We start from the raw sequence: 25,005 nt of genomic DNA on the forward strand, positions 1-25,005 counted from the left end.
TTTTTTTTTTTTTGCCGCACCAAAAATATTCTCGTCACTTTATAATATTAATATTGAACCACTGTACTCACATGAACTGATTTAAACATGTTTTTAGTAGCTTTATGGATCTTGAGAGAGGAAGTGTCATTGCTGGCTATGAAAGCCTCACGGAGCCATCAGATTTCAACAAAAATATCTTAGTTTGTGTTCCGAAGATGAACGAAGGTCTTACGGGTGTGGAACAGCATGAGGGTGAGTAATCAATGTAATTAATGACAGAATTTTCATTTTTGGTGAACTAACCCTTTAAGTCCTTATTTTGTTTTTTTTTGGTGCAAAAAAAAAATATATATATTCTCGTCGCTTTATAATATTAAGATAGAACCACTGTGCTCACATGAACTGATTTAAATGTTTATAGTATCTTTATAGATCTTGAGAGAGGAAGTACCATTGCTGTCTATGCAGGCCTCGCTGAGCCATCGGATTTCATCAAAAAGATCTTAATTTGTGTTTCGAAGATGAACGAAGGTCTTACGGGTGTGGAACGACATGAGGGTGAGTAATTAATGACATTATTTTCATTTTTGGGTGAACTAACCCTTTAACATCCTAACGTCCTGGTTACTTACTCAAAAATGAGCTACAAAAATGAACCAAGCTATTTAATGTACTTTCACATTACAATTCCAAACATAACCACTGCGTGGCGCACTTCCTGTTCAATAGTTTCGATACAGATACAGATTTCTTAGGACTTATGTGTATGTGGGGTTCATTTACACGCTGATCGCCATCAACTTTTGTAAACTAATATTGTTCCACAAATCCAGATTGTTGCTACAGTAACTACTGGAGACTGTAAGAGACTCGCGGATAAACATTGTTTTGGCTTGGCTCTAACAGGACCAGTGTATCTTTGGTAACATTCAATCATTATCGGAGCGCCGCCAAAACTCTGCCGAAGTAGTTTGTCCCAAAGCTTGCCTAATCTGCTACACACTCAAAAGTGCGTACTTTTTCTTCACAAAAACAATTTACTTTTAAGGGCATAGTGTAAGTAGCCGAATGTAAAGACGGATGGCGTTACTAACATTTCCAGTAAAATCGACCTGACAGCTCAAATTATAAAATCATTATTATAATCTTGTCATTGTGAATTGGTGTAAGACAATTTATGTACTTGAGCAAAAAAAAAAAAAAAAATGTTTTTATTAAAAGCAACAATTTAATGCAGTACTGCAGCTTTAACAAACCACAAACAGAAATAGAAATTGAAGTTTGAAAATGACAAATTTTAACCCCTTAAATGTCACCCCCCTTTTTTAGCAGACATGAAAATGCACTAAAAATTCCAAACCTAAAAGGTTATAATTCAAGAATGTTTTGGAATACAGACAGGTCGTGTTTTAAAGAGACTCAGCAGATTATTCCTGAAGTGAAACCTAAAATAAAAGTATGACAAAATTATGGAAGTTAATATTTACTGTAAATTAAACGTACTGTACTAAACATTTATTTTCTATAAAATATATTTTCAGATTTTTTTTTACTCTAAAATTTCTATCAAATCAATATGGAAGAGGATTAGGGCCGAGCAATAATAAAAAAAATATAACCATCCCGAGATTAAAGTTGTTAAATTTCGAGAAAAAAGTCGAGATAAAATGTTGAGAATAAAGTCATTAAATTACGAGGAAAAATTTGTTAGATTATGAGAACAAATTTGTTAAATTATGAGAAAAAAGTCGAGATAAAATGTTGAGAATAAACTTATGAGGAAAAAAGTCGTTAAATTACGAGAAAAAAGTGGTTAAATTATGAGAACAAATTCGTAATTTAACGAATTTGTTCTCGTAATTGAACGTCTTTTTTCTCGTAATTTAATGAGTTTATTCTCAACATTTTATCTCGACCTTTTTCTCGAAATTTAACGAGTTTTTTCTCATAATTTAACGAATTTGTTCTCGTAACTTAACAACTTTTTTCTCGTAATTTAATGAGTTTATTCAACATTTTCTCGACCTTTTTCTCGAAATTTAACGAATTTGTTCTCGTAATTTAATGACTTTATTCTCGAGATGGTTTATAAATTTCTAAATTTATAAGTTTCATAAATTTCTATCCAAATTTCACTTCTATCACAAAACATTCACCAAACATGGAACCTTGAGACTCGCACCTTTCCAACGATATGCATTTTGTCAAGATTAGAAAAAGTTTTAAATATAAAGTAGTTCAAATCAAATTTGTAATATGAAACCTGACACCGCCCACTAGGGGAGGAGCCCCCTAAAAGAATTTAGAGCACTGTTTCCATGGTAATGCAACATCCAATTTCAAAACTCAACAGGATGAATTTTGAGTTTGTAAGCTTTCGAATGATACCCAATTTATGATTACTAAAATATGAGATGAAAAAATGCGCTAAAAAAAAGAAAGAAAAAAAAAAAAAAAAAAGTCAAGCGTCAGTCTAGAGAGAGTGACAGTTAAGGGGTTAAACAAAAAAAAAATAAAATAAAAAAAAAATAAAAAAAATCACACCACAACTGCTTCAAAAAGCTTTATTTCTCGTAAGTATCACAAGAAGCCTGTCATGATTTGCCGTTTTAAAACTCTGAATAGGTAGATTTAACATCCTAACGTCCTGGTTACTCAAACTCAAAAATGAGCTACAAAAATGAACCAAGCTATAAAAAAAAAAAAAAAAATGTTTGTGCTGCTCTATAGTTATATGTACTGACTCTAAAAATGTAATTCAAGGGCTACCCATAGTGTCTTATTTAAAGATACCACTTGTTAAAAAAAAAACTTCTGGCACCTGTTACTAACAATAAATCCAGTATTATTATAATTTTGGTCTTTCATATACATTTCCATATACATATCTACTGTTTAAAAAAAAAAAAAAAAAAAAAAAATTCTATGCCAAGATTCATAACGGCGTAAAAAGGTTTCAAGTTTGGCGTCTGTAATGCTGTTTATTTGAGGTGTTCAGTCTGTCGGCTCTGTCGTCTATTTGGCAGTGCATGCACACACGCACACGCACACACACGCACACACACATACACACACACACACACACACACAAGTGGAATATGAGGAGGCAGAGTGAGTGGAGGGAGACCTGATTCGGCAGCTCTGAGGAGCTCTACAGTGTTAACATGCTTCCCTGATCAGACACGTACAGTGCTTTCAGCTTGGCAGAACAGTCACATGACGTCAATATCACTGAATCATTTGGGGCAGGAGCTGAGGAGGAGGCCAGGATTAGTGGGAGGAACGGCAGGTTCCATAGTTCGATATCCCACTACACCTCAGCGGTCTTTCTGGACCTCTTCTTGAGAGGTGCTTTGCTGCTGGTTTTGGCCTCCGTTCGGCGCCTGTACTTGCGTGGTTTGGTGGATGAGGGTGCTTCAGCGGTGTGCTCCACCGGGGTCTCTGCCTGAGGGCGGATATCGGAGTCTTCATGTTCCTGGCAGCAGAGCTGGCCCGTGAGCGGGTGCGACCGCAGCGCCCCCTCCTGGTGAGCCTTGCAAAAAGAGTTAGGGCACAGCTGGCAGAAAGCATCGGAGTTCTTTCCGCACACGTCACAGTGATGCCAGGGACAATCCCAGCGACCTGAAAGAAAACATGGACCACAAATGTAAAAGTTTGTCGATGTTTATCGTCACATTTTTAAAATTTCACTACCGACTTGTCACCGAAGTCAGTACTTTTGACAACCCTAGGTGTGATTAATCATGATTAATTATAGATGTGCAATTAATTAGTTGATTTTTTTTTAAATCGACTACATAGCATTATAGAGTAATGGTTACCAAATGGTCTCTTGGTGCGGTCTAGGCAGGAAAGGTGATAGGCTTTAGTGCAGCCCTTCTTGTCACACAGAACCAGCTCTCCTCCATCACCGCAGCGGAAACACTCGTCCTCAGACTTCTTGCCTTCATTCCGGGACCTTCTCCGCTTGGGCTTTTTCTTCTGATGCTTGTTTTTGGGCTCAGAAGGATGACCGTTCTGAAGTTGATGTGTGAAAAGCAAGTGTCAACACATTTAGACTAACATATACATTACTATATATGTAACTCTTTGAAGTGGATAACAAAGAAGTTATGTAGCAGATGTTATCCGAACGTGTAGTACAAGTACAAGTGAAGGCATAGCGGTGATAGTTCGCACTTTACAAGGCTCAAACCTTCAGAAAACCAGGCCTGAGTTTTAACCACTACACCAGCAAGACATCTATAATGACAGAGGGAGCTTAAATAAAAGGTATTAGTCACTAACCTTGGGTCTGTCACCTAGGAAACCACTGCAGTTGGGCGCTCCACAGCGGCACACAGTCTTTTCATTCCCAAGACAGTCCAGGTTATAGTTAAAAGTCAGCTCAGTGCCTGAAAACAATGACACATTGGCAATTAATTCTGAGGTGAAATAACAATAATAAAAAAAAATTGGCAACAAAAAAAATAGGTGGAGAGATAGCAAGAAAATATAGTAAATTTAATTTATAATAATTTACAGTGTTTCCCATTAATTACCTAGACTGTGGCGGCTTGCCATAGTCTAATCTGTCCCACCAGTTTCATAATGAACCAAAAATATTTTTTACATTTCTTATAAAAGACTTTTTACTTATTAGTAGGGCTGGGCGATATGGCAAAAAAATAAAATCTCTATTTTTCAGAACGATTGACCGATTCACGATTTCAATTTTTTAATGTTTAACTAGGAAAATTAAAAAAATGTAACTACAAAATGATTCAAGTAACATTCTCTTCATTAACAACATGGTTAAAAAAAGTTCCAAGTGCACCAAACCTGAAGTGATCAACATGGTGTAAATGTAAAACAAATGACTTGTTAGTTAAATATTATTCCAGAAAATATGCATGAAATATGAAGCCACTTATTATACAAACTTATCTTAAACATATCCTTTATACTTAGAAATTATATAGAAAATAGAAATAAATAACACTAGTAATAGTCTATTATTAACAGCAGTTGGTTTGTAAAAACAGAAAACAACAGCAGCTTGTCACATGCAAACATGAAATATTAAACATACAGTAGTAGTTCTTTACAGGTTTTTGCATTCCATTGTGTTATTTTTCCTATTGTTTTTGTTTAGCAGACATGTTTGGCTGTTGCAGTCGTGTCTTTTAGAGCGTCTCACCCATGAAATGGCATTCTAAACGTGGACTTTAAGTTAAAAAAAAGTTCAAATCACGTCTAATAACTTTGCTCTTTTCCCCATTCCACTGCCCACGTCTCATTTTTTACAAAGCAATAAAGCATTCCTGCGTGAACAAAAAAAATAATAATAAAATTGTGGCATAACATTAAATTCGAATTATAGGGGGTGAGATCTTCCAAATATCTTTTGTTGTGTTCAGCAGAACAAAGAAATTCATACAGGTTTGGGTGAACTATCCCTTTAAAGGGATAGTTCACCCAAAAATGAAAATTTGATGTTTATCTGCTTACCCCCAGCGCATCCAAGATGTAGGTGTCTTTGTTTCTTCAGTAGAACACAAATGATGATTTTTAACTGCAACCGCTGCCGTCTGTCAGTGGTATAATGCAAGTCAGCGGGAACTTGGACTATAAGAGTAAATAAAACTTGCATAGACAAATCCAAATTAAACCCTGCGGCTCGTGACGACACATTGATGTCTTAAGACACGAAACGATTGGTTTGTGTGAGAAACCGAACAGTATTTATATCATTTTTTACCTCTAATACACCACTATGTCCAACTGCGTTCAGCACTCGATTCGTTTGGTCTGATCGCACTCTTGACAGCGGCAGTGATGTCTCGCGCATATGCTTCAATGAGAGCGAGACATCACTGCCGTTGTCAGAGCGCGATCAGACCTCACTAAGCGAGTGCTGAACGCAGTTGGACATAGTGGTGTATTAGAGGTAAAAAATGATATAAATACTGTTCGGTTTCTCACACAAACCAATCGTTTCGTGTCTTAAGACATCAATGTGTCGTCACGAGCCGCAGGGTTTAATTTGGATTTGTCTATGCAAGTTTTATTTACTCTTATAGTCCAAGTTCCCGCTGACTTGCATTATACCACTGACAGACGGCAGCGGTTGCAGTTAAAAATCATCATTTGTGTTCTACTGAAGAAACAAAGACACCTACATCTTGGATGCGCTGGGGGGTAAGCAGATAAACATCAAATTTTCATTTTTGGGTGAACTATCCCTTTAAAGGATAATAACAGTTTTATTAATAACCTATTATTATTATCATCATGCAAATTGTTTGACTTCCTAAAAACACCAGTATGATTGTAATGTGGACTGAGACACTATAAAAACCTAAAGAGAATCCACTTTAAAGTCCAGGTACAAGTCAATGTAAAGACATTTTACTTCAATTTGGTCACTGAAAATGCATTGGAGCTCTTAATTTTGCTCTCAAAGTGCACTAGATTCACAAAATCCTGTGGGATACACCAAATATATATACATTTTATAAACAAATTGCACAAATAAGATTTTAAATGCTAAAAATATATAGTAACACTAGTTAAAACACAAAATCCATCAAATCTCTTAATTGCAGAATGTGAGCTCACCAGAAGGGATGTCACAGACGGCAAACAGGCCCACACGTGTGTCTCCATTAACTGTCCATTTCTGAGTCTCACAGTTGGGCTGGCAGCTGTGGTTCATGAAGCGAGAGTAGTTCCCTTTGGGTCCCGCGTCTATAATCCGATCCTGCACACAAATGGTGAATGGAACGATGAAGGAAGAACAATCACAAACCATTATGCTGTCATGAGCATTTTATCTATGGCATGATCTGTAATACTGTGACCTTTAGTGCCACACAAAGCTGCTCAGTGACACTCCCAACGCAACACCGTTTCTCTGGCTCTGCCGTATAGGGTCCAAACATGCCAAAATCAGGCATGAGCCCATACATGAAGAAGCACAGCAAGCACATACATGGCGCCTTTATTTACCTTGTCAATAGTGAGCATATAGAAATGTGTGATGTCGTTCTCTTGAGCGTATTTGATTCTGGCTCTGCACTCCTCCTCGTCTATCAGTTCACCCACATATTCATTCACGAATTCCCCCTGAGTGACACACAAACAGCCAATCAGCAATCACATACAGTAAATCTTCTTTTGCTAAATGTTTTCAAAAGCTAGCGGACTTACTTTCTTAATGTCTCGCATTGACACCAGGCCCCAGCCTTTGCCTGCGGTGCGAATGATCTTGGTCTCGGGATAGAGGCGTTTGGTGAAGTCCTGGTTTTGGCAGCGCTCTCCAGCCGGACACACTTGAGGATGGCACTCGTACAACAGCATGCGGTTCAGACACTCGGACTCAAAGCTGCAGGGACGCTCGTCTGACGGCTTACAGTTACACTTGGGGATCTCTGATATGTCTGCGGTGTAGACCTGCACTCGTCCACAAGGCTTATTCACCTGATAATAAAAAAGAAAACCATTCAAATAAATAAAGCTATTAAAATCTCTATAAACAGACTTGCCAAAGTCATAACATTAAAATGACTACAGTAATGAAAAGGTTTTACAAGACCATGGGAATCTTGTATAAAGATCGTAGTGAATAGCAGTACCTTGATATACTTGTAAGGAGGAGGTTTCTTGTTGTTCTCCTGAGCCTCTTTGGCCTCCCTCTCCATCTCGATCTCCTTAAAGCGAGTTTCTGCCTCTAGCAGGGCTGCACAAATGGATACAGAGAAACCATTTCACAAAAGCACTTACAATACTCAGATTACAAATAAGGTAATAAGACAAATAATTATTTACCATTCTTAAAGACCTTCCCAATGCCATTGTGTTGGTATTTGCTCCCCCTGTCCCCCTCCATGTAAGGAAAGACTCTGCCCTGGTGTGTCCAGAAATAGTCTTTAGAGCCAAAGAAGAACACGGGGAACTCTCCAATCTCATGACGCAGGTGCTGGATGTTCGTTGGGATGTTCTTTGGGTGACGGATCTCTGCAGGCCACCATCTAGAATTTTAAATGAGGTCAAAGGTTAGGGCAAATTGCAGCTTAGTCATTTGATCATTTTCTCAATAAAACGTGAGGTTGTTTGTGCAAAGTAGGTCACCAGATATATAGGCAAGGCAAATATATCAGTCTATATTTTATGTTTTTCTGTTTGGACGACAGGAGATGGTAACTTGACTTTTATTTTGACAACACCTGACAGCAGACTGTGCATGATGGCTTTTCTGTATCTTACGTCTGATCAAAATCTTATGTCATTAATAGGGTTGGGTATCATTTAATGATTACGATTCCGGTTCTGCATCTCGATTCCGATTCTTAACGATTAGTAATTTCGATTCCAATATTGATGTAGATGTCTTTTGTTGTTTGATTATTATAGAGACTGTCACTTTAAGAGCTGCACAGATCCAATATTCCGTTGCACATGCTTTTTTTTTTGTCAACTGTTACATTCACTTAAGACATAACCAACTGCGTTTACATGGATATTTTGACATTTTTGTGTGTATTTGTCAATTCAAGTGCAAAAAGGAAGAGAACTCAGTTCAGTATCACGCACTATTCAGTAAGAGAGGCGGCTTTCTGTGTGCACGCTGTTTTGGAGCACAGTGTGTAGAGCACAGAAAACAGCACAAGAGCCTTCTTGGTCTAAAATCACATTAAATCACTTTTTCTGTGAGTGCTCTTTGGATGTGTGCGCAGCACAGAAAACAATGCATGGGTCTAGCGCTTGAATGGTTTATATTAAGTTAAGTTATATTAAAATGCACAGAATTGGAATAGATTTTCGATTCCCAACCCCAGTCAGTAATAGCGCTCTCTAGCCCTAGCAACCACCAAAACCTCTAAATAAATTAAATAAAAATCTGCTGTAAACCGATGAGTTCAGTAAGTTTAAGCTAAAGGTGTGTGGTGCTGTTAGAGACTGACCTGTAGTTCCCCAGTTTGACCCAGATAACGTCTCTGTATTTGGGTTTCTTCCCTGAGCGACAATCATTACAGAACCAGCTGCCATCAGGCATAGCGATGTTCAGACAGTCAGGGTGAAATGCAGCTGGACATGACTCACAGCACAGCAAACGGCCACCTTCAACACACAAATGTTTCCATTTATAGAGTGCCGTCGTGTTTAAGTTTGGATGCCCAACATTACAAAAGGAATAAAACAGAGCTTAATAATGACAGTCTTGAATAATGACAGTGCAAGTCACACCCTTTGAGCAGATAAAGCACCAGCTGACGTTGACGTGAGAGTGGTGACTGTAGCCTTTCTTAGCCCTGAAGTGGTTTGTGCACACAATGGCAGAAGACGACAGCATCTCACTGCCCGCAGCAACACACAGGTCTCCAACATGATAGGCCACGGGGCAACGCAAACAACGCATCATCTTTCCTGCAAAGGGACAATGGGAAATGTATTAGGTGATAAAGCCAACACCAACTAAATAAGTCCTTTTGTTTGAGATTGATTTAGCGTTTTCATATCATTTAACCTATTAGAAGCATGTAGAGTTGATTTTTGTTTGCAGTTTGAATTAAATGAAATAAAAGGTCCCACTTAAGAAAGGTCCCACTTTTGGCGCTGTTTTTTTTGTTCGTTTTTTTTTTAGATCATAAAAAAGGTAATTTAATCAGATTTCTATTGTTTTGTATTTATATTCATTGGAAATTTGATGAGATTGAGATGCACATAAAAGTAACAGTAACATGCAAAAATATTTTTATAGGGAAAAATGTAAATATTCTACTCTTATTAAATGTACCATGACTGAACTGACTGACAAAAGGAGCGCTCTTTACGTGCTTAGTGTAACTCAGTCATAATTTGAAGAAGTTTTTGTTTTTCTTGAGACTTTTCCATATGTTAGGTAGTCAATAAGTGCTTCTCTGCCGCCATCTAGTGGTAATTCAGAAACCTTCATCTTTAAACTTTTAGTTTTACAAATCATCACATTAAAAATAACATTAAAACTGGATAATATTTAGTGCTTTTAAGTGCTGGAAAAAGTGTGAAGAACTTTAAAAAGTCATTGGAAAGTGCTACAATTTCACTCTCAAAGGTTTGCATGAACCCAGAAATTAATAATGTAAAAGCATTCGAGTATCTCTGCCACAATAGGCCTTTATCACAGTACGCGTGTCGTCACATCCGGCTTTGATTAGTAGCGTAAAGGAATTTTCACCTGCATTATTGTCAATGGACAGGCGCCAGTTTTGAGAAGAAAATTATACTCGTTTAGTTTAACTTAATAGTAAACTTCAATATTTAAAACTGTTTATTTAGACTTACATGATATCTTCCCATCTATGTCATCTTTCATTTAAATGTGTAACATTATCTGAGCGAGGCGATCATCAGCGCTGACGGTGTACTGACGGCATGAGATTGACGAGCAGCGTGCTGCTCAAGTGTACTGCCAGAGGAATCATCGGACTGATTTCATTTTATTTGTAATGTTATTATTTATTTTTGCAATATATAACCACCCATATTGTCTATAGTATAATGCTATCCAATATTGCACTCAAACACAGAGGATATGATTCATTTATGATAATCAAACCAGTTATTTTTGGATAATCATCTATGGGCTGGACATATTCCTTTATTTAAACAACTTCAGTTTGATGCCAGCATTGTAAAGTAAGTCCATGAAAAAAAAAAAAGAAAAGTGAACAGTCATATTATTCATTTTAATATTTTAAGCTTCGTCTAATTAAAGCTCTTTAATGTGATATGTTGTTTGTATTCTATTTTTGCAGCTCTGTGATAAAATAAGGTGATAAGACTCTGAAGTACTGCACATACACATGCAGAATGGCTTGCGAACTCCCCTTTAAATATGCGTAAGAATATTATAACGCCTTTTTTCTTTGTTTCACAATACTCAATTAACGATTGTAAAAAGGGGTTGGTGTCTTGAGAATAAGTATCTGTGCTAAATTTTACAAAAATAAAATCAACATTCCCGTGCTATGTGCACGGCCAATGTTAAAATAACTTCCACTGCCGCCAGTGGTCTCAAACTGCCGGCCCGCCCTCCCCCTCCACTCGGCCCGCAACTGATCTCAAAAATAAAACATAATCTGGCCCGCTAAATTATTATTATTATTATTATTCTCTAGTTGCTACCTGTCTGAGATGCAAAGAAAAAGTCGCCGTTCAAAGGGACATTCGCATATCGCATCACATAAGTGGCCGCGCCGCATTCTCCTTCTTTCCAATGAGCTTTCGCTCCAGTGGCGTCTGTCGTTGCTATGCAACCATGAGCCGCGCTCTCAACCGCGTCGCTTCCTAAATTACAGTAAATGCACTCGATTTTAAGTCACAAGCGTCGATTTAAACCACCGAAATGTGTCAGATGCAACCATTAAATGTTACCGATGCTCAAACGGCATCTTGGACAAATGTGGCCCAGCTGTGTGAGCACAAGGGCTGCCAGGTGTCTGTCAAGAAACAGAACAGTGTACAAATGTATTCAGGGATTGTATTTGTTCAGTACAGTGTTGTTCAGTGCAAGATTTTAAGCTAACATATAGTAAGGGAAAATACTTCCACTAAATGTTAAAAACTAATAATGTATGTAGCAATGAGAGATTTTTATTTTTTGGCAAAATAAAGATGATATATAGCTCCAGTTTTCTGTTTATTTCTGACCCCTCCACGCCACAAGTGTTGTTGGTTTTGTTCCTAAATTACTATTTTTTTTATTCCACGCACCTTGTTGGATGTGAGAAGTTGCACCAGACTATTGCAATTAATAGTATTATATTAGTAATAGTAGCCTATTATATAATTATATTGCACTCTGTAACAATGAGAGAGAGACTGCTGTTTACATTTAGTATGGTAAATAAAATATTTATAGTATAGGTATAAAAATATTTTAGTAGGCCTAATGAAATTTGAAGTAAATGAGAAATAATGCAAAGGAAAGTAAATTTTCTGAAATGTTGCGTTTTCTTGCGCTTGAAATTTAATATGGCCCTCCTATGAGGTGTCAATCACAGAAACGGCCCCCCGCCAATTTGAGTTTGAGACCCCTGCTTTACGCCAATACTTGAACCTTCCGCTTTTCGAATGCGGAAGTGTGATAAAGGCCTATACCATAGTTTCAGTAAGCGTTACTACATTAAATCCATGGTGATTTGTGGATTGGGGAGCCTTAACTTGTTTGTGGCACAGTGTTTCTCCTGGTCAGTGCCATTTGATCTGATATCTGTGGTCTAAAGCAGAGAATTTTGTGCTGAATTTGAATGCTTTCCACTAGATTTCGCAGTGATGTTATTAATTTTGCAACAAATTCAAACACTTTTCTTGTGGTGTGTACTATGTGGTAAGCAGTGTCGCGTGATCGAGATCGGTGTGCGCTGAACTCCCGCTACGCTGTCTATTATTGCTCAGTGCTGACAAATGGTTAAACAAATAGTCCGTGCGCCATTCACCAGTGTGACCTCTAACGAAATTTAGTCACACTGGCAGAAAAATAAGGCCATTTAGTTGCAGCCTGGAGCACTGTTAGTGCAGGTATTTTCAATTATAAGTGCAACATAACATGCATGTACACAATAAGTGCATTGTATCAAATTATTCACTTTAATTTACATGTCAGAAGATAGTAGTCAAACACTTAATATAAATGTGTCTTATTTGAACCCACTTAATAATAACAGTGCATAAACATTTAAATCAGTTTGAGTACCTTTTGTGGCCTTGCCAGTGCCACGGCCGCTGTAGTGGCAGCTGAGGCAGGTGTGCAGTGGGCAGCGGAAGCCTCGGTTCTCAAACACAGTCAGAGCGTTCAACTGCACACACGCCTCATGGTAGAAACGGCCACAGTGAAGAACACAGCAACGCCGCACCTCTCCTTCAGACTTCTTACAGGTGAAACACACATGCACACCTGAAAAAGAGAAAGAAAATTATAGCTCACAATAGTGACACAAAATCAGTAATATCATAACAACATGGCATCAGCGCATCTCACCTGAGCTGCAGGCAGTGCAGAGCACCTTTTCTGCGGATCGCTCCAGTCCAATACAATGCAGGTGATACGAGCCACAGCACTGTCCCTCACACATCACTAGATCCTCCCCAGTCTGCTCACACACCTGTAGAACAGCAACACACTCACACTCATGCCACATCACGCATCAACTAGAGTTGAACACCTGACACAGATAGGGCTCTTACCAGACACACGCTTTCCTTTTTGGCACCAGCAGCGCGTTCAGTCTTTTTTGAGGGATGGGATTCGTCTGTACTGTCACTGGGAGAATCGGGTCTCTGCTCACACAGCGAACTCTGAAATATGGATTAAAAATATTTACTCAAAGGACATATTGCAGGCAAAAGCAACAGAAACCATTCATTTACGGTTTCAAATAAAGTTGATTATTCAAACCAAGAGACACGACATTTTTAAAACTAGTTTACAAATAGTCAGTTTCCAAGTATGATATTTCAAGTATTGGAAAACAATATTTTTTTTTTTTTTTTTAATTCACACACCTCTGGCTCAGGGCAAGATGATGGGCGGCGCTTCTTAGATGCAACAGGTAACGACTGGCTGCCTGACTCCCGTTTCCGCTTCCTGACACGTTTGACTTTAGCAGGAGACTCTTCTTCACCTGTGAAACAAAGAAAAACCGTTTTAGAAACAAAGAACTGCAAAAAGAAATATAAAAAGGAGGACACAAAGATAAACAGTATTTAGACTAAAACTTTTCTGTAGCTCACAATAGTTTGCAGATTTACTTGGGGATTTTTTAGTTTGTTTCCTTCTTTCATCCCTGTCTGCTTTCCGCCTCCTCCCCCTGGGTTTAGTGACAGTGGCCTCAGCTGATGATGCATTCTGACAGAAAAGGAGGAAGAAAAGGAATATTATTTTACTGTTGATTATAAATTGAATCTTCAATTATTATTTTAATTTTGCATTAATTATTAAAAACAATTAATGCTAAAATATTTCAGCTCGGACTAATGCATGGCATTTTCTCTTTTATCACCTTTTGGCCTTTCTGCTTTTTCAACTCCTTTTCAAGCTTGGTTTTCATTTTAGGCTGCAGTGCCACATCCTCCTTTGACTCTCGTAAACGTTTGTAGCCTTTTTTATTTCCTGTATAAAGCAGTCAGAATGCATGCTTATCATTTGAAAACTTTAGAATTTTAGGTTTTTCCATACCGTATACCTTTTCTATAAACAGCTGAAGTGTTGCAACTAATAACGAAACCACCCACACACCTTTAGAAGCGCCATCCTCCTTCTCCAAGAGTTTTGGGCTTAGTACTGATAACTTTATATCTGATAACAGAAAAACAGAAAATTACTACAGGAACAAAATGACATGCCACAACAGCCTTGAAACATTGAGTGAGTTTTTTTCTTATTATTATTTAAAGAAAGGCATAAAGAGATGGATGAATGGTTTATAATTAGGGGTGGGCGATATGGCAAAAATATCAGGGGTCGCGTTAACCGAAAATTTTCCGTCATTGACGGAATTTTTTTGCAGTGACAGAAAAATCTGAAGGCCGTACTTCATTTTGACAGATTACACTGAGGCTGATGTAATTTGTAACTAATTCCCACCCCTGTCCAGTAGGTGGTGAGTGTGCTCCAGTGTGGCAGCAGAGCGCGAGTTCAGTCTCCAGAATAAAATGAAAACGATGCATTTGACTACACACAGGCGAGCACCCAATTTAAGTCCATTTTATAATAATAAAGTTATAATACTTATACTTGCATAATTAAGTTTCTAATCCAGTTCGGTTTGTTTTAAATGGTTTGTTTTGTTTTACGTATTAGGTATTACGTGACATTGTTTCCAACATGAATTGAACCATTTAAGAAACAGATTTCGGTAAGCTACTGTATCTTTCAGCATATTTTCTGATGTTCATTCATGGTTATTTCGTTCTGTAAAGTAGTAAAGAGAAAGGGGTGATCGTGTTCACTCTCGATCCACGACACCTGTTCAAGATGAAAACTGAAAAGTGACGCACAGTCTTTGTTCAACTTCTTTTCATAATATAAATGCATAGCCTAGGCCTATTTGCTTATCCTGTAAGCTCGTGAATAAAACTTTAAATGTGGATGAAAAAAGAAACTATTAAACATCTTATTATCATTAAAATATAAAAAATAAAATGATGGGTAATAATTGATTATGACAGAATTTTTACTATCCTGTCCGTCAAAATGACGGACAGTGCGAAAGTCTAATGCGACCTCTGAAAAATATATACTTTTTTTCAGACAGGATCACAATCCACAATCTTATCACAATTCTTTTTCATGCTAGTTTTAAAGGGTTAGCTCACCCAAAAATAAAAATTCTGTCATTAATTACTCACCCTTATATTGTTCCACATCCGTAAGACCTTGAGATATTTTTGATAAAATCCAATGGCTCGTGAGGCCTGCATTGACAGGAAGTTAATTTAACTTTCAATGCCCAAAAAGCTACTAAAGACATATTTAAAACAGTTCATGTGACTACAGTGGTTCAACCTTAATGTTATGAAGTGACAAGAATACTTTTTGTACGCAAAAAAAACAAAACGACTTTATTCAACAATATCTAGTGATAAGTAATTTCAAAACACTGCTTCATGAAGCTTCAAAGCTTTACGAAGCTTTTGTTTCGAATCAGTGGTTCGGAGCACTGAAGTCACGTCACCAAAGTCACGTGAACCACTAACATTTATAAACACTTATGACGTAACGAAGCCTTGTTTACAGAAACCACGCGACTTCGGCAGTTTGAGAACGTTTGATACACGCCCCGAACCATTGATTCGAAACAAAAGAGTCGTAAAGCTTTGAAGCTTCATGAAGCAGTGTTTTGAAATCACCCTTCACTAGATATTGTTGAATAAAGTCGCTATTTTGTCACTTCATAACATTAAGGTTGAACCACTGTAGTCACATGAACTGTTTTAAATATATCTTTAGTACCTTTCTGTGTAGCGTTCCCCAAAAGTTTCAAAGGTTGCATCAAAAGCAACCTAAGTTGATCATAGCTCCATTGGTGTTAATGGCTCTGCGAACAACTTAGGCATACGATGCTTTTGGGAAACGCTACCCTGGGCGTTTGAAAGTCTAAATTAACTTGCTGTCAATGCAGGCCTCACTGAGCCATCGGATTTTATCAAAAATATCTTAATTTGTGTTCTGAAGATGAACAAAGATCTTACGGGTGTGGAACGACATGAGGGTGAGTAATGACAGAATTTTCATTTTTGGGTGAACTAACCCTTTAAATACTATTTTGCAAGTCACTGAGCAGTACAGCTAAAACTTATTTCCTTTTTTTAATAATTTAGCCTTACAAGTTTACAAAATAAAAAAGAATGACAGACCATTTAGGCTAAAATAAGGGTGAGCAATATTAAAAGAACTTATTTCAGTACTCATACGCTGTGTGACAGGCTTTTAACGTGGGTGTGCTTTGGGTGTATGCGCTCAGAAAGTTTGTCAGAACAACGTGTGAATAAGAAACTGAACTGGTAAGGCTTTAAAACGCATGCAGATAAACTTTACCGCAGCGTTGCTAAACATGTGATGTGAATGTACATCACATTGTACAGTATGTTGGGACGGGGCACCAGAACTGCAACTGATAGAATGCACACAGAAGCAGATCGTGGAGACAGTTTTATCATTCACAATCAAAAATCGTAATAATCACCCCTGTTTATAATGCATGTTTATAACATATAAGTTATTTAATTGTTTGCCCATTATAGTTTTTAAATTTGTGTTATAAGTTACATCTTACCTGAAAGTCCAGGATTAGTGGACACAGCGTTTAAAGTGTCAGAGATACTGACGCCTGCTTTTATTTTCCTCTTCTTCACTGAATTCGGTGCTGCAGGAAACTTCTGTCTGATCTGTCTCTGTTTCTTTTGAGGAGCTTTTAGCTGAAGGTCTAGATCAATACAGAGCAGGTCCTTCAAATATGGAAAGATAATATTAAATAAAGTAAAAGTGATTACCACAAAAATAGCACAGAAACACTGATCATAATACAATGAGACAAAACACACTTTTTTCCGGTAAGTCCGTTTCCCAGCATTTGTCTTTCTTTTCCTCTGGTGCTCAGGTGTCTCTGATGAAATGCAGGAATCCTAGAATGCCAAAATTAGAAACATTACATATAAAATCCTCACAATAAAATCCTAATCCTACACAGAGCTAAACAATGCCAATCATATCAAATGTCTGCTACCTGAACAGTAGACTCAGTCAGAGGGATCCGTTTTGCAGAGGAAGCTTTTGTTGTCTTATATTTCAGTGTTGTGCCACGCTGTCTGCGGTGATCCCTCTTCACTGACGTTTTAGGTGCTTTTATGGGTAGGGTGGTTTTCCCTGATGAAGTGCTGCTGTCTGTGGGGTGGGAGAAGAGGCCTGGGATGGTGGTAGGTGTGGTGGAGTTAGGGCTGGAATGAGTGGAGTCGGGGGGAGTGAGGCTGACAAGCTCTTGAGACTCCCTCTGAGCTTGGTCTTGCTGTGGTCCCTGATTGCGTTGTGCTTGAAGCTCTTGTAGAATGCGAGGGTTGAACTGGGCTTTCCCCTTTTCATAAACAAAGCTGAATTTGGCCAGTCGCTCCTCTATTAGTAGACCCAATGCTTCTGTTGCCTGTGACACACCTATCTCCCACTGTTTCCGGAACTTACGAGGAATTGCCCGCTGAAGAGAGAACATCAAAGAAGTCTGAGACCAAGTAGTATGAAATTCCAACAAATGTATGGAATAACTTCTCCCACATTAGTGAAAGATATATACACAATATTTACTGTACCTTCCTTCCACTTATATCAATGGGTAGTTTGTTGCTGCGGCTAAGTGACTGGTACTGGTGTTTTCCTGAGAAGGTGACCATGCTCTTCTCAAAGACATATCCTCTCTCCGGAGCATCTCCGAAGTACTGCACATGGTACAACAATCCTGTGCGGCTATTCACTGCCAAAATACAAAAATATCTATAAAAATTTAAGAAATCCACTTCCTACAGGTGCTACATTTCTCATACTGCCATGTTGACAGTTGGAAGCATGTCCTTCTCTCTGCTTACGTTAGCTCAAGGTCACACTTGCGCAAACAATTTCCACAGGATCTGTGCTCTCCCCTATCAGAGCTTTCAAATCATCTTTTTGGAACAAATGTAAGTTTTGTTTTTGGCAGGGTCACAACTCTTCTCTAAGCTTTTAGCTATCTGCATCCCCAACTAGAGGTCTACACGGGCATAAAAACTGAAGTTCAAACCAGGCCCGTACCTGCGTTTAACCCAACCCAACCTGACCCGACCGGTACAGTTACATTTTAAATCTGAAGCAGAACCTGCCAAACCTGAAGTCCGTTTCTCACAGAAAATACCTTTTTTGCAATATGCTGTATTTTAGAATTTCATGCAACGATCAGTAAATCAATACATGTAAAGAAACACAGTTTCATCAAGACACAGTGGCACCCTCAGCAGTCAGCACCCTGGAGCCAAAGAGAAAAAGCACATACTTACCAATTATGAAACTTTGCTGGGTGGACAGGTGTAACAGTCATATAAATTCTTCTGGGATTCAAACTTCAAAACAAAGTTTGCACAGTGTTGACAGTAATGAGAAAACACTGCTGTCGTTCTTCCACCAACCCAAGAGATCCCACTCATCTTCCATGTCATGTTTTACTTGTCATCTGCTGTGTTGTGACCGAAAGAGCATGAGACAAAACTGTTTTGCTCATGTGCTCTCGGGCGTTCCTTTAATCTCAACACAGCAGACAAATATATATATATATATCTTTTTGGACCAAATGTATGTGCCGTTTTTGACAGGGGTCACAACTCTTCTCTCAGCTTTTAGCTATCTGCATCAACAACTAGAGGTCTACACAGGCATAAAAACCCAGCCTGTACCCATATATATATATATATATATATATATATATATATATATATATATATATATATATATATATATATATATATATATATATATATATATATATATAAAAAAACACATTTTTTTCTTCTCTTTTCTTAGTTACCTGACCTAAACCTAATTATAAAACATTAACCCGATCCCGAGCCGTCCCATCCCAAAGAAGACCTTCATTACTGACACAGCCTTCTCACAACTCATTATCCCTCTTACTCATGGTGTCCCCCAGGGCTCTGTTTTTGGTCCTGTTCTTTTCAATATTTACATGCTTCTTGTTCACATTATTGCATCATCATGGTTTCAGTTACCATTGCTATGATGATGATTTTCAAATGTAGGTTAAGTTATTCTATTTGAATAGAGTTTGTTCCAGTGAATCCCCCAATCCATTGCACCCGATTCATCTCTTATTCAGCTGCACGATTCTGGACAAATTGAGAATCACAATTTTTGTTTGTTTGTTTAAAACAGATCACGGTTCTTCGCAATTATGAATAGACGACAAAACAAAATAACATGTAATTCACTGGAGTTTCACACAAAGAGTTAATTCCTGCAGTCTATTTATAAATATTTAATTTGAAATAATTATTTTTTTAAAAACTGGTTTGAATTCAATGACAATGTTTCATTACTGGATGAATCAGCATTTTTTAACAAAACTATTGAATGACTCAATGACAAATACATGTTTTAACAGTCACTTGTTGCCACCTACTGGTGTAACGATGTAACTGATACAATCTTTATTTGAAGCGTCAAGTTACTTTCAAAAGGTGATTTACTCTATTTGATCGCTACCATAGACATCAGTGTTTATATCTGAACTATAAACTTTTATCCCAGTACTTCTGCAATAATTAGAATTTTTCTATAATTTCTAATAATGATACCTACATGACAACAGCTCTCTCTGGGTCAGTGGCAGCGCCAACGCAGATTTGAATGTTTTGCTGTGATCACACTTGTCAAATGTTTAATAGACACAGCGAACTGTTGTCATTTAAGAATAAGATTGTGTGGGTGTTTGAATTGAGATCGGGATCTTTTAACAATTAATCATGCAGCTCTACTACAAAGTACTTATTGTATTTAACCTTTAAATCCCTCAATGGCCTTTCTCCTTGTGTCTCTGAACTACTTCAGATTTGTTTCCTTGTTGTCCCCTAGATTCTGACTCTCCTCCATGGGTGGTAAATCATGCAGTGTGCCATGGCACCTAAACTCGAACTCACTCTCATGCATCCTTTGCACTCAATGAAATCAATTAAAAGTTCTCTTCTCACAGTATTATTTTTTCTACATTTGACTGTTTTTTTTTTTTTAAATCGATATCTGTCAGTTAGCAGTTACAGTTATAGTAATGTTATTGATTGAGCTGTCTGATCCAGGCTCTTACATGTCTAAATACAGATCAATAAAGAAAAGGTGGAGCCAATGTTACAAAAGCATCATACTGGCATGCACTGCCACAAACTGACAGTAATTGAGTAAGAGAGTAATGATGCAAATCTGTCGTTGTTGAGGATAGTGTTGGAAAGCGCTGAAAAACAATAAGTCAACTGATCTAGCACACCTTACCTTTCGACCTATAGTGCAAGTTGAACTCTGGGTCTGTAGTGATCATGCATGGCCACCATGGATATCCAGACACTTTGGTCCAGATAACATCTCCCGCTGAGTACCGCAACTGGTGTTGTGTCTCAGTACCACTCAATTTTACATCATCCACATCCTGTGCAACATCACTCACTTCACAAACAGACACTGGCTGCTGCAAAAGAGAAATCAACAACTGTAAGTCTCAAGAATAGAATCCCGTCTACAAGGGATAAACACATTTTCCTTAAGACAAACAACTAATCTTGTATTAAAAGACAATTGAATGAGGGAAACATGCCATTAATCTATACCTGGATAGGGATGGGAGTTACACTAGCAGGTATCTCGCCATCAATCTGCTCATTAGTAGGAAGAATGCATGGTTCAATGGTGAGGTCATTTGAATTTATGGTGGTTTGTAGAAGAGGGGGTGGAACAGAACTCGCAGTAGAGCTTAAAATCGGACGTCTCCGATTTGGTGGAGTTCTCTTCCTCACAAGCCCCCTCTTTTTCTTTCGTCTGTCTCTCCTGCCAGTTGGAGAGGACATAACACCTTCTGATAGTCTCAATGGTGCATCTGTCTCCTCTTCTCTCTCCCCTTCATAATCCGCTCCGTATCGGTTTGACTTCCCACCTAGATTCACCACACATTTGGTTATTTTGAAAGTGAGTTCAGGAGAAACACTGGACTTCCTTGGAGGGCTGGCATGTTGAGGAAGAGGCTCCACCCCTTTGAGAAGAGGCTGTGGAGCTGTGGCAGCACAGAGCTTTGGAATTTTGTCTTGATCGCCATTTAACAAGCGGGAAGTCAGGTCCTTTAGCCGCTCGTGGGTGTGGTTATGACCAATCATCTGTAGAACACTTTCTTGAGGTGTAGCCGCCAGCTGGGTAGCAGCTTTATCCATGAGCATTGTAGGGTCAGCGCTCCCATCACCCCGACTTTTACATCCTCCAGGTGAATCAGACGGCTGTTTCATGGTGGTAGGACTCCTGGGCTCTGGCATTGCAGGCAGTGAACTCCCCTTACTGTCTGTCATTACTAACCAGGGGCCTGCAAAAACAAAAAATGAGAACAATAAATTAGAAAAGTCAATAAGCACTAGATTGACTGATATAAAAATGTATATGAAAGCAAATGGAGCGCTGCAAAGGTAGATAACGGACAAACTAGGTCAACACTAGTGTATTAAAGGATTAGTTCACTTTCAAATAAAATGTTCTTTCTTCTGTCGAAAAGAAATTAAGGTTTTTGATGAAAACATTCCAGGATTTTTCTTATAGTGGACTTCAATGGCCTCCAAAGGTCAAAATTACAGTTTCAGTGCAGCTTCAAAAGGGCTTTAAACGATACCAGACGAGGAATAAGGTCTTATCTAGCGAAACGATCGGTCATTTTTGAAAACATTTTAAGTGTATATGCTTTATATAAACAAATGAACGCAGCGCCAGTTACATTTTTTCTGTAAGTAGAATAGGGAAGGAGTAGGACATATGCCATCTAAGCTTTTTGAAGAATACGGAAAGTGGAAGCACTTACAGAGGCGATCATTTGTCTATATAAAGCATATACATTTACATTTTTTTCCGAAAATGACCGATCGTTTTGCTAGATAAGACCCTTATTCCTCGTCTGGTATCGTTTAAAGCCCTTTGAAGCTGCACTGAAACTTTAATTTTTACCTTCAACCGTCTGGAGGCCATTGAAGTCCACTATAAGGAGAAAAATCCTGGAATGTTTTCATCAAAAACCTTAATTTCTTTTCGACTGAAGAAAGAAAGACATGAACATCTTGGATGACATGGGGGTGAGTAAATTATCAGAAAAATTTTATTTGAAAGTGAACTAATCCTTTAATGTTAGTTTTCGCGCTACTAATTAAATGAAATTGCATAGTGTTTATATTAGAGGTTCCCTTAGTTAGAAAAGGTTTACAACTCATGTTTAAAAAATATGGAGCAGTATTATAAGAAAAACAGTGTTAAATTCTCATACAACCACAACTATGTTATAGGACACAACTTCGAAACCCAGGCCCATTTTGTTCATCAAGTAAACTAAATTTAAAATAAAACACACTAATTATATATATATATATATATATATATATATATATATATATATATAAAAAATACTTTAGATGCAAAAGCCTCTAAGTGCCATCTGAAATTTTCTTCTAAAAAGAGCATTTTTATCAAGCTTGTATGTTTATGTTCAGTTATTTCACTTTAATGGCAATGAAAAGAACCTATTAATTGCCATTAAAGTGAAAATACTGAACCATATGAGCTTGATTAAAAAAATGCTCATTTTAGAAGAAAATTTCAGATAGCACTTAGAGGCTTTTGCATCTGAAGTCTTCATACATATATACATACAAACATAAATATATATATATATATATATATATATATATATATATATATATATACACACACATACACATATATATATATATATATATATATATATAAATTCAAAATAAATAATAAACAGACAAAAACTACGATAAAAAAAAAAAATATATATATATATATATAATATATATAAATCGTGTTTACATCGTAAATATGTATTACGTTTTCTGTCCACTGCACTTGTGGCGACTGCCGCAAGCTGCAGTTTCTAAATAGCCACAAATAAAGAAGTTTAAGTTCGTGTGGGACACAGTGGTTAAGTGAAAAAATAACTGAGCTGGTTATGCCGAGGATGGAGTATGAGAGCTGGAATGGTTTGGTCCCACCATTAAAATGGCTTCCGTGGAGGATTGGCAGTGCGCGAGTGGGTGGCCAGCCGCTTTAATTCAGTTCAATGCACAAACCCCAAATGAATCCTGAAACAAAATGCATTAATACAAACCAAACGATACAAAATAAGCACTTCGAGCTTTCTATCAATGAAATATCAAACGTATCGCTTTTGATTTGTAACATGCACAACGACAATCAGATTTTAAAACCGCACAAGTACCGAAGCTTTATGTAAAATAGTGACTGCCCAAATGCAAATGTCCGAAACAAGAGGCAGTTATCGAGCTATTGTTATTCAGACTGAACGGTCAGGATGCCTCGTTAACATCAATGAAGAGAGCTTATGGATGAGTCACTGATGGACTCGTTTAACCGCCCTAATAGACCACAGCAAACTGAAAGAAAATAACGCAAGATAATACAGATAATAGACGTTTACAGCAAAATAAAACGCCTTCGTGGGAATTGCGCTTTCGGTAGAAACGCTGCATTGCCAGACAGATGCAAGGAAACGTATAAACACACTGGAGTAAAAGATATCAAGCCGTGGGCTCGTGAAAGTAACGTTAACTGAATAGCGCTAATATGATGTTAGCAAAGAAATGGCTCGACAGAACACAAAATACTTGAGCCAAACCAAACATTGCTACGCTATTACATATGTAATCTCTGAGGAGGTGTCTGGGGCTGTGACACACGTTATACCCACATGGCACATTTTATTAACTCGCTGGAATGATTTACTCATCAAACTGAAGCTGACAAACCTCGCGAACTACAGCTTAGCCAGCTAGCAAGTGAGGTAACGTTACAGCTGCAGCTGCCTCAGTCAGTGACATTCAACAAAACGACTCGTTTATCCATAAGAGAAAAGCTCTAATATCCCACTCCAGCGTGTAACAGACAATCCCCCCTAAATATGAGGTGCCAATGACTTATTTCTGTGGGAAAATAAACCTGTTTACAGCATCTCCATTACTCCCGACCTGTATTGAGGAGCTTGCGGGAAACTCTCTCATCCCAATCAGCGCCAAAAATACTCACATCCGATTGGCTGACACGCGACGGCACAATTCAACCGGCCTTTTCAAATATCTCTCTCTTCGCGGCTGACTCTCCGTTGAACATCTTCGCTTATCCCCGGCGTAGTCCAAACTTCATCGCAGGTTCGTGGTTTAAGATGAAGCCATGAGATTCTGAGATCATCTGTTTTTGTTTTTATTTCGAAAAATGGCAAAGCGACACAGATCACTGCGCGAGGAATTGAGGAGGGCAATTCTCACCATGTGACGTCAGATGCTAGAGGGAGGGAATTCGTTATCTTTGTTGCCAGTTGCGCGTGGAATAAACGAGTTTTACGTCATTGTATTCAAAACAGCGATAATATTTTGCTGTTTATTATTTGTAATTGTTGGTAGAAGATAAAATAATATTGTGTAATTGTGTAATTTCCGCTTTAAATATATCTTTATGTATTCAGTTATTAAGAGTCTATTTGTACTTTAATAAGAGTATCTGGCAACCTGGAAATAAGCGCGCCAGACTGTGTTGCCATGTCCGCTTATTATAAACTGCTTGTTGATTTATTAAGTTGACACGATATCGTGTTGCGCTTTGGGGTTTATTTCCTAAATACAAACGCGTAATAGCAGTTATCCAATTCCCAGCTCTGCCTGATCTATGTTGTGTTGTATTTGAAACATTTATTTAATTTT

The 25,005-nt window shown here is 37.8% G+C and overlaps 1 protein-coding gene across 2 annotated transcripts; it reads right to left on the reverse strand.

Annotated features, from left to right (window-relative positions):
* Positions 1-2,532: 2,532 nt before the first annotated feature.
* nsd2 (nuclear receptor binding SET domain protein 2) lies at positions 2,533-24,587 on the reverse strand. 2 transcript variants are annotated; one of them, XM_048204148.1, is made up of 24 exons: positions 24,335-24,587; positions 20,854-21,593; positions 20,522-20,714; positions 17,806-17,966; positions 17,232-17,693; positions 17,050-17,130; positions 16,782-16,953; positions 14,243-14,302; positions 14,007-14,116; positions 13,756-13,852; positions 13,510-13,628; positions 13,192-13,302; positions 12,986-13,109; positions 12,701-12,901; positions 9,211-9,390; positions 8,928-9,084; positions 7,792-7,994; positions 7,599-7,702; positions 7,174-7,443; positions 6,973-7,089; positions 6,583-6,724; positions 4,270-4,376; positions 3,804-3,999; positions 2,533-3,603 (listed from the first exon to the last, which is right to left on the reverse strand). In XM_048204148.1, exons 2-24 carry the CDS (start codon positions 21,577-21,579, stop codon positions 3,293-3,295), a joined length of 4,404 nt encoding a protein of 1,467 aa, XP_048060105.1. In that variant the 5' UTR covers positions 21,580-21,593; positions 24,335-24,587; the 3' UTR covers positions 2,533-3,292. The 2 variants fall into 2 exon arrangements, with proteins under 2 accessions (XP_048060105.1, XP_048060104.1); XM_048204147.1 differs by having other exon boundaries at positions 13,738-13,852.
* Between the last annotated feature and the right edge of the window lie 418 nt (positions 24,588-25,005).

The sequence above is a fragment of the Megalobrama amblycephala genome, linkage group LG10 (assembly GCF_018812025.1).
Source record: "Megalobrama amblycephala isolate DHTTF-2021 linkage group LG10, ASM1881202v1, whole genome shotgun sequence".
In the NCBI taxonomy this organism is placed as follows: domain Eukaryota; kingdom Metazoa; phylum Chordata; class Actinopteri; order Cypriniformes; family Xenocyprididae; genus Megalobrama; species Megalobrama amblycephala.